Genomic DNA, 10,942 nt, shown 5'->3' on the forward strand with positions numbered 1-10,942 from the left:
TTGTCCCCCTACTAATACTATTTGCAGATGTTTTTCATTCAATGAAATTATTGGCCTTTTGAAAAGATATTAAAAAATTATTTACTTATATACCAAAAAATATTTAGCAGCTCAAATATATAAAATTATTCTTTTCAAATAAATAATAGAAAAATTATTACGGTATCCTATATTTTGTTCAAAAAAATTATTGTACCCTTTTTTTTTTAAATGGATTGTTATATTTTTCGAATCTTCAGTCTCTTATATTATATTCCTCTTCCATTTAATTTTGCGATTTTCAAGGCCAAATTAAATGGTCATAAAATGACATTAATGACCCTAATTAAAACACAAAATATAAAAGTGTTATAAAGTTTTTTCTTTGGATTCCACACATATCTATTTTTATCTTTCCCTCGGCTGTGGTTGTTTTATTATTTATGCAAATCCATACGGTACCCATCATCAACACACTAATTATTCATCGTCTTCTTTGAATGGAACAAATCCAACCAACAATTATGAAAATTCTGTATCAGAGAGTTTTGCGCCTTTGGGTTTCTCATTGATTTCTTAATGGAAAATTTTTGATTTGTATCTATTATTTGGGCTTCTTGTTGCTTTTCTTAGATTGAATTTATTGCAATTTTTTTGAATTATTTATTTGACGTTTTGTCAAAATATCTTTTTGAGTTACTAATTCTAAATTATAATTTTGTGCACAATTTTAAATAGCAAGTACCAGAATCCTAACTTAACTCAGTCAATTATGCACAACAAGATTATAGTGTAATAAGAAAATTGGAACAAAGAGATCAGAGTGTATAAGTAAACAAGAGTACTCATAAGATGCATCTTCCTACTAGTTAAATTGGGACCCTGGCATGTCAAAAAATTCTAAAAACTCTTATTCTTCTTCCACTAACAGATGACCCTGTATAGTCACAGTCTGCCCAAACAACACTCTCATGGCTTCCTTGTCAAGGGGTGGCCCATTGATTCTTGGAGAGCTGAAAAGAGAGACTGAATTCTGGAGCTTTGTATTGTCATGAGATAACACTTCCTATTAATCTCTGCCAGTGTTTGAAGAGAGTCTTATTGCTGGATGAAAGGGACAACCATTAAAGTCCATAATCAAAGATAAAAAAAGACTTGTCAGTCTCAGATTATACAATTGGCAGAGAGAGAGAAAAAGATAGAGGACCCATGTACAAATTTAAGTCCTTTTCAATTTATAGATTTTAAAGGACAATGATAGCTGAGCAATGCAAAACAGAACCCAACAACATAAAAGAAAGCTGTTCAAGAAGATTATGGAAAGGAAAAGAGTCATCTATTACATATTTTTTTACATAAATATTACATAAAAATACACCCTTGTATACAATTTAGGGCCGGTTTGCTTAAGAGGTAGTTGGTAGCTAATAGAGGTTAGTTAATTACTGTTTGTACTTAGTAAAATTTTCATAGCCGTTGCTGTTACAATTAATATAAAAATATTAATGAAGTAAAAACTAAAATAAAATAATATAAAAACCAATCAATTACCGGCTGATATGAAAAATTTAAACATAATTTATAGAATTAGCAGTTGATTGAGATTTATTTCTATCAGCTATCAGTTGTATGAATCAGTTGAATCGAACACCTTTTTATGACCATAAATAAACTAATCTAAGTTTGAGTTTTGTTCAGTCAACTTCTGCTCGTTAAAAATTCTGGTTCAACTTGAACTTTAATTCAGGCTTGAAAATTTGAACATAAATTTTAAAAACTCTGATCAGCTTAAACTTAATTCAAGCTTGAAAATTCGAACATGAGTTTTGCTAGTTTAAAACTGGAGCTATAAGCAAGCTTGAGCACATTGCAAATTTTACTTTTAAAAAAAAGAATGTGGTGCTTGTTTATAAGCTGTAATTCGAGCTTAAACTTAAGTTTTAGCTCATTCACAAACTCATTAGCTTGACAGTGAGGCTTACGAACCTCATTCAAAACTCAAACTCGATTTGTGTATGAAACGATTTCCATAAACAAATTCAAGCTCAACCCATTAAATTAATCCAACAAATTTTTTTTTTTTTTTTTGTTATTCCATAAACTTTTTTTTTTTTTAATTAATCCAACCAGTACAGTTTTGCATCAAAAAACACCTTCCACTACTATAGCTTATTGTTGCTAGTTGCAGATCTCTCGATAAACACAAAGTAAAGAACCTGATAGATTACGTCACCTTTTAGGTGTCCTGCGTGGTTACTATTTCTATCTTGCAAATACAGAAAGAAGGGTCACAGTTCGGTACAATTATACAAATACAATAGCTACATAAGCCCGTTTTCTCAACAATCATGAGACATGCTACCAGTTGACAACTTTAAGTTTTAGTCATGAATAAAAGCAGGGGCTTTACTTCAATTAGGCCAACATTGCTACTTGAAGTTTATATTCCTCTCGCATTTTTTGGGCTCTGAACTTCGTGGGTATGCATTTTATAGAGTTTGAATTTTCTAAAATATCTATCAACGATTTTTCCTATATTCAATAATCAGGATCCTATGCCAATTTTTTATTTTCAATCAAATTGACACTTTTAAAATATAACACTCTCTCTCACAGGTTGATTTTGATAATGAAGATTCTTACATTGTAGCCATGGTTAGGATTATAAATGAATTGAACTATCTTGAAAAAAGTTCAAGAAAGTTTAGCTCAAATCAACATCGAGCTTGCTTGTTCAGTGAACAAGCTGAGCTAGAGTTTAATGATAATATTAAGTTCGAAAACTCGTTACATTCTATCAAATTTTATCAACCTTTTATTTATATATATATATATATATATATATATATATATATATAAAAGCTTGTTCGAGCTTAACATTCTTTGAATTGGAATCGAGCCTCAAAGTCAAACTCGAGTTTTCATTGAATCAAGATGGAGCCTACTATTTTTAGGCCTGTCACCTTTGGATTCATTTACATTCCAAGCCATGGTAGAAGATGGTGGACACCAAATTCCAGATATAAATTTTGTGATACAGGTATTCCCAAATACCTTTAACTGGTCATGTATATCATCAATTTTATTAATTAATTGAACTAATGATACAATTAGGTTTTTGGCAAGGGCTCACATCCATAAGCATCACTTTATCATTTTCCCAGTTTAGTTGATAAAGACTTCAAATTAATTGCAATAATCTTTAAATACCTCTAATTTTAATTAACCAAAATTAATTAGAAATCTCAAATTAATTTAATCAAACCCTGGTTATATTTTATTGCAATAATATATCATGATCTCCCAAGAATACCTTATCAATTTTCATTTTAAAATACCTAAATAAAATCATGCAACATCAGCAAAAACTTTGAACACATAACTCTAACCTAAAATCCATAATTTTTTTATTTATAATCAATTTCAGCATCAAATCACGACATCTCCACTGGGGAGAGAAGCGGGTGGATATCCGCAAATTTTAGACTACCCATAACCATATTTATTTAAAATTTTACTATCCATATACATTCTAAACCCGATTAAATATTCATTTAAGTACCCGTATTTGAATCCGTTCAAAATTTTACTATCTGTATCTGTCCAAAATCCGTTTAAAGTACCCTTGAAATGGGTAGGGTATTCGTCAATTTTAAATTATCCAAATCCGAACTTATGTAAAATGCATCTTTTTACTCATAAATGGGCAGGGTACCTGCAAGTATCCATGCCAAAACCGTTTATTATAGTGGGTACCCAGAGTTTAATACCTATACCCTATCCGATTCATTATGAGTAGTAATTTCACCACCTGTATCCGTCTAAAACTCATTTATAATTATCTGTACCCTCATTAAACGGATCAGAACGAATTGGATACTCTAAAATACCGGTCACACTTCCACCCCTAAGTATCCACAAACCCACAATGATTTCTCGTTAATAAAGCTCAATCTAAAACATAAAAGTCATAGGGGGAGCTCCAAACATGCATGTACATACATAAATCCAATTTTCTTCACTTCATTTAATTAAAACCAAAATTTAATTTAATTAAACTTAATTAGAATGAATGATTTTAATTGAAAAATGTAAAAAGAACGGCTCAAATCCCCAAAAAGAATGCAAAAGAGAGCCCATAAACTGCTGCTTCGTTCTTCTCCTTCCTACTTTGTCTTCTTCTTCTTCTTCTTCTTCTTCTTCTTCTTTTATTTTTTATTTGTTCTTTTTGCTTGGAGAAGTGATTGGTTACATCTACTTAAGAGGGGTTTTTGTTTCTTTCAAATTCTAGGCAAATTACAATTAGTTCTTCAAATAATGTTTTTTTTATTTAATTTGCCCAAAGCCACTATTTCTCCAATTATCTCAATTTCCTTACCATCCTTTTTCTCGGAAAACATTCTAATCACTGTAATTGTAATCTAAATCAATCTAGAATTAAAATTCAATATTATCCAAGTGAAAAGATTAAAATAATAAAATATTAATTAATCATTTCCAAAATTATAGATATACCCTCGAAACTAATTGGAGGCATTGTTATACTTGAAAATACTTTAAAAGACATCCAAAAAGTTATTCTCATATTAAAATACATTCAATTTACTCCCAAATTACCTCCAATACGACAAATTACAAAATACCCTCAGGACCAATTTATATCAAGTCAATGGTCAAAATGCTTCCAATTAAACTCTAAAATCCATCCTGATATTCAATTAAATTACCAAAACCTATTATAAATAGGGGGAAAAATAATTGAAGCAAAAAAAATTAAATAAAAAAAAGAAAAATTGCAAAGTGAAGGACAAAATGAAAAAATATAAAACTGTTAGATGGCAAGAAACAAAAGAAAATGAGAGGGGGCTAAGATGTTTGCAAGTTGAGAAGGTGAGTGCCAAAATGAAACAATATAAAATGTTCTGTGCTATAAAATAAAGAAAAAAGAAATTAGGGGCCCCTACCTATACTTAATTTGCTCATATCTTAACCTTGGTTAACTTGGATCATTGTTTCGGAAAAAAGAAATTTTAAAAAAAAAAAAAAGAAGAAACGAAAAAAAGGAAAGCAAAAAGCGACTTTTGATGTGATTTCATTCATCTTTATAGAGATTGCTACACAAAATTACCGGTAAAGCGAGTTGTTCGTACCGTTACAATGGGGTACCCTGGAGTGAGCCATTAAGAAAACTGAAAAAACATAGTAAAAGCTCGGTTTATTTCGAGAAAATTTTTGTTTAAATTTGTTTTTTAATTTTTTATATTTAAGGCATTAAAAAATTAAGTAGAAAAACATTTTTCTAATTAAAAAAAATTAAATCATTTTAAATAATAATACTTTTTTTTTGTATACACATATTCTATGCTCCAATCAAAAACCAAAGAACATATTTTCTTTATAAAAAAATAATCATTTCATAAGATTTATAAACATATTGTAATAAAAAAAATTTTATAAATTTTACAAAGAAATAGAATTCATAAATGCCCATTTATTAAAAGATAAAGTATATTAAGAAGTGATTTCAAAAGAATTCGTGCAATTAACAAACACAGTTAATATCTGTATCATTATTCATAATAAAAAATAATATATCAAATGAGGCGACGAGTGATCTATGTAATAAAGAAAATACAAATTCATTCTTTGCAAGAAATCACTTTACTGGAAAAGTAAAAAAAATCTTTGGAATTTAAAGCCCAGGAATTATACATTTTGGTTATAAAAGAAATAAATAAATAAAATAAGTCTGCCATTAGCATAAGTAGTAGACGACTACCATAATTAGATGGAAGAAAAAAGTTTTAAACTGCTAATCCAAAATATTTTTATAATTTACTTGAAAATTTGATGAAAATTAATTTGTTATCCTCCAGATTTTGAAAAATTCTTTTGGTCTCCAACATTTTACATTTTTATGTAATTTAGTATTCAACAATAAAATTTTAAACTATGAAATTTTTACGATTCAAAATATTTTTATAATAACACAAATTATATTTTAATGTTTAACTAAATTTTGATATTTCAAACAAATAATAAAAAATTAATTATTTAAAAAGATTTTTTTGAGGGAAAATTATTTAAAAGTACTTTCAAAAAGTAATATTTTAGAAATAAAAATGAGAATAGGTTTAATTAATTTCAAACATTAGGAGTGTCAAAATGGATCATTGACATGCGAACATGATTCGTCTAACACGCAAAATAAATATTTAGGGTTGATGTTAAACGAGTTCATATCATAAACGGATCACTGATTTATGATATGAATATAAACGTGTCGTGTTACAGGTTAAGCGAGTGATCTGTTTATTTATAAATACCCAACTAAACACTATTTAAAATTTATTGTTGTATTAATTTTTTGTTATTTTAGTTATGAATTTTAGAGAATCTATACATTTTATATATAAAATTTATTTTTAAACATGATTTGATTTAAATAAGTTAAAATTTAAAAATATCATAAGCAATTTAAGTGAGTCATATACAGGTCAACACGATCCTCAACGCGATTCACTTAACCTGTTTATGATATTAGGCGGGTTACACGGATCGTATACGGATCAATATGACCCACTTAATCTGTTTATAATATTAGACAGGTTATAAGTCTCTTATTCATGTCATCTGTCTAATTTTTGTTTCGTGTTCATGTTGAGAAATTTAACACTCTGATCGTGTCATGTGTTAAACAAATCCGTATTGAATCCAACGTTAACCCCCAAATCCGTATCGAACCCAACGTTAACCCCCCCGTTTTGAAACCCTAGTTTAGACATTACCATTGAATAATAAAAAAGTATTTATTTAAAAAATATTTTTAAGAATACAAATAAATTATTTTGAAAAAGAAAACAAAGAAGAAAAAAATGGCGTCATCAGGTTAAAAAACAAAACGCTCTTGCACATGCACACTAATACCTAGAGTCTACTTCAGACAGAAAAGAATACTAAAATAAAATCCCATATCAGAAATTCAAATTTATGTACAGACTTACAGAGACACTTCAGGGAAAGAAACTTTACTTTGCTTCCACGAATTTCATTTCCCTATTTTTTTTTTACAATTTGTCATACTCAAAGGTTTCAAAAAACAAAAGATAAAAAAACCATGAAAGCCAATAATAAAAATAATGATTAAAAAAGAACACCAAATATCTAAAAGGCCAAACTCAGACTAACAGCTAAGTAATTAATTTCTAAATCCATAATAATTGCAGTTAAGAATAACCAATTACAACTAGGCCAAGACTGGTTTCATGTATCCGGTCAAGAAGCACCCATCAATGGCGTTTATAGGCACTAAATTTGTTCTGTTCCACACCGGAGAAAAATTACCAGGTGGAAAACAAGTACCAAGCCAAGCTAACCCATCAACGCCATGAAGAAACGGTAAGCAGAGGCACATGATTCCAGGCTAAACATAGAAACCCAGGTTGAGACTCTATCAGAGAATACAGTGAACTGTAATTGTAGTTCCATAACAGTATCTTAGCTTGACTCATCGCGTAATGGCTTAGTGCAACTGATTCAAACCCACACCTTTCCATCAAAATCTTCCATTGTTCTTTATCCTCCATACGTTCTCTTCTTGTTCCTGCTTCCTCTGGCCCAATGACACCAGCAATTCTGCGACCCAATAACAATCTCTCAACTTGGAGCCTTTCAGTTGAGTCCCTGTTTAAGTTTGGCTCAAGCGATTCAAACACAGCCGAGTAGTATCTCAAAGCGTTTTTGAATCGGTCCAAATATCCAATCTGATTCAAACTCGCTTCATACTCGCCTAGAGTGACGATCTTTGGATTCAATGATTTGGCCATTCTTAGTGCAGTCTCTACAGCAACTGGCGTTTCATCCAATAAATTATATAATTGAAGCATGAAATTGACGGCTAAAACCTCATCTGGGTCGACCCCAAAACTGGATTCGTCCAATTCTTGGATTGGAGTCAGAATTGGCTCGAATTCAAAGTTCAAATCTAGGAGCTTTGAAAAATCGCGAAGTCTGTTACCGGTAGCGAGGAGAGAAGCGCCCGGCGATTTACCCACAACTGGAGCGGGTATACCGGAGATCCGAATTCTTGCAGGTTTTCCGGTAGAACGAGTGGCCAGAGCTTGTAACAGGGCAGCCCATTGAACTCCTTGAACGATTCCAAAATCCACTATGTGAATCTTGCTTGCTCCATCTGTAGCCTCTAGAATAGCTTGGTTAGCTGTTAAATGAGCGAATTTTGAGTAAGGACAAGCGTCGTTTAAAGCTTTGTAAGAGAGAGTAAAATCCTCGCATGTCGTTTCAAACATAGTCAAGCTTTTCTCTGCTTGTAGAGAAACTCTGCTGTATAAAGCTTCAGTGAAGTAAAAAGCAACTCTTTCAGTTGGATCTCCATGTTCAGATACCGATTCTCTTATCTTAATCAGCGATTTCACAGCTTTCTCTGGTTCTGACTCAGCTAGTTGAGCACACTCGAGCAAAGCTTTTAAGAGCTCTGGTGCTGACTCGATTTCCGGCGAACTACAAGATACACCAACAGCGTCGTTTCTGAGAGTGGATTGTGGAGGTGGGTTAGCTGGCTTTGTGTCTTTCAGCACCGCTTGCGGAGGAAGAGTTGGTGGAGATGGAGCCCAAGCCGTGACCAGGTTAGGGCTTTTCTGGGTTTCGGTTGTGAAGATGACTCGGTTGAGATCGGACGGCGGAGAGCAAGCCACGCTAAGACGAGTTGGGCAAGCGGTAAACGGATCAGGGCCGTAGAGACCAAAATCAGCATTGTTTTGCCACGCGTCACAACCAGAAGGCAGATTCGAACTATCCGTTGAGTCTCCTCCACCTATCAAACTGTCCATCCACTCATCTGAGTCGAACTCGCCACCAGCCCCACCGCCAAAATCCGAAAATCTGAATCCACTAGAGTGATGCTCCATCTGTGGAAACTGAAACCCCGGTTCTCCGGTATCTCCGCCGCCGGAAACCTGAAACGGCTCTGTGAAACCACTACCGGTAAGCCCAGCATAACCAAGATTAGGATTTGCAGAAATTGAAGCAGGCCAAGGATTCAAAGGGAAAGAATTTAGGCCTAAAAGTTGTTGCTGGTGGTGATGGTGTTGCTGTTGTTGCTCTTGCTGCTGCTTTTGCTTGATCACTTGTTGGGCTATTGCCATTAGATTTCCACTGTCTGCGCACATATATGCCATTCTCCGGCCAAATCTCGCCGGAAAATTAACTGCACTCACATAATCCCACCCAGAAATAAAAAACAAACATTATCAGTCAGTAAATAGAGTGAGAGTTTGAGTAGTGAAAAATGGTATAGAGCTTTAGAGAGAAAAGGAGAGAGTACATACACTACTTAAGACCCAGACACAACGGAATCAAGAGTTACAACTGGGATTAAGCTTGAGCCAGAATACAGAGAGAGAGAGAGAGAGAGAGAGAGAGAGAGAGACTCTGAGTAGTGTAGATCTTTAATTAAAGAACGAAAGTTCAAGTAAGACTATACGGAGGGACAAACACCGATTAAAGTCCATCCAAATGAAGAATGGGCCCCACTTTCTTCATTTAAAAAGGGAAAATAAAATTAGTGAAAACAGCAACTGATGGGAACTTGTGTACTGCACAGTGTTTCCTTGTCTGCACCGTGGTGATGTATTAAGTTATGAAAATTAAAAAACAAAATAGCATTTGTTATTGAAATTTTTTTTTAAATATAATTCATTAATAATAAAATTAAGTATTATAAATATTCAATTAGACTGGACATAAATTTACTATCATAATTAATAGTAAATTCGTTGATATTTTAAACAACAAAAGAATTATCTATATTCTTTTGAGTAATAAAACTAAAATTAAAGGAAATAATATTGGATTTTTCCGCTTAAAGATAACATTGACCGATATAAATCTTTATAGTAGCAACCGGTTCTTTTATTGATTTGGATGATAAAATAACTTTTTCTCATTTTCTATGCTTGGATTACTTTTCCAAAAACTTATTGCGTGTGACGTACACGGATGAGTTCAAGCCACTATGCGTTAATATCATCAATGGAGGAATATGCCGCACTACTAGGTTCCATTGATTGATGATACATATCAACAAACCAAGATCTAAATTTTCCAATCAAATAAAATTAAATATCATACCTTGTTAAGAATAAACCTTTACAAAGAAGGAAGTAAACCTTCACGAAAGAAAGAATAAAATGTTATATACTTTAATATAGCCTAGATCTTATTGTTCATAGAATTTTTTTAATAAAATTACACAATAAACAGAAGCGTACCTTGATCCATAGCTATTGATTACCTCGTTACAACAATTCGATTATCACCGTAACAGTAGATCTATGTTTCTTCACCCTGACCTTCTGCCTGTAAGTTCTCTATTAATGGTGAGAGAATTATCCACAGCAATGGGAGTTATCTTTTCATGTTCTCTCAAACAACCCATCACCGCTATATATTTGAGGTAGCCGTCACTCTCTTTTAACATACGCTGTTGATTTTCTTGGTTTATTTTATAAGGCAGAGGAAGGGTATTAAAACCTTAATTGGTCCTCATTCCATTAAGCCCAATAACCATCATTTTAGACCACCTTAATTAAAATCAGCCCTTTGATTACATGGGCCACATAGATTATTACAATAATCTACCACTCGACCCATATGCATTTCTTGAATTTATCATGTCAACTTAATTAGAATTGAAGTGATCAGATTATGGCGGTCACAAGTCACTAATCAACATGATTCCTTCCATACATCACAGACCATCTCAATTCATAAGAACTTTAATCGAGAAATGATTCAACAAACAATACATTGTTACAATCAAACATTATTGTTATCTCACTCAAACCATTATTGTATACATCTATAATGTGGATAACACATAAATAAGCAAAAACACATCTTTAATTGAATTCCCAAGTGTCACAATAATATGAGCAAAATAACCATA

At 32.1% G+C, this 10,942-nt stretch overlaps 1 protein-coding gene across 1 annotated transcript; it reads right to left on the bottom strand.

The window, feature by feature from the left end:
• Positions 1–6,933: 6,933 nt before the first annotated feature.
• On the bottom strand, positions 6,934–9,479 carry LOC105637063 (GRAS family transcription factor). Its single transcript, XM_012220458.4, has 2 exons — positions 9,324–9,479; positions 6,934–9,202 (listed from the first exon to the last, which is right to left on the bottom strand). Exon 2 carries the CDS (start codon positions 9,171–9,173, stop codon positions 7,359–7,361), a length of 1,815 nt encoding a protein of 604 aa, XP_012075848.1. The 5' UTR covers positions 9,174–9,202; positions 9,324–9,479; the 3' UTR covers positions 6,934–7,358.
• Positions 9,480–10,942: the final 1,463 nt, after the last annotated feature.

The sequence above is a fragment of the Jatropha curcas genome, chromosome 4 (genome assembly GCF_041381405.1).
Source record: "Jatropha curcas cultivar XTBG-Jc1 chromosome 4, XTBG_Jcur_1.0, whole genome shotgun sequence".
Taxonomy (NCBI): domain Eukaryota; kingdom Viridiplantae; phylum Streptophyta; class Magnoliopsida; order Malpighiales; family Euphorbiaceae; genus Jatropha; species Jatropha curcas.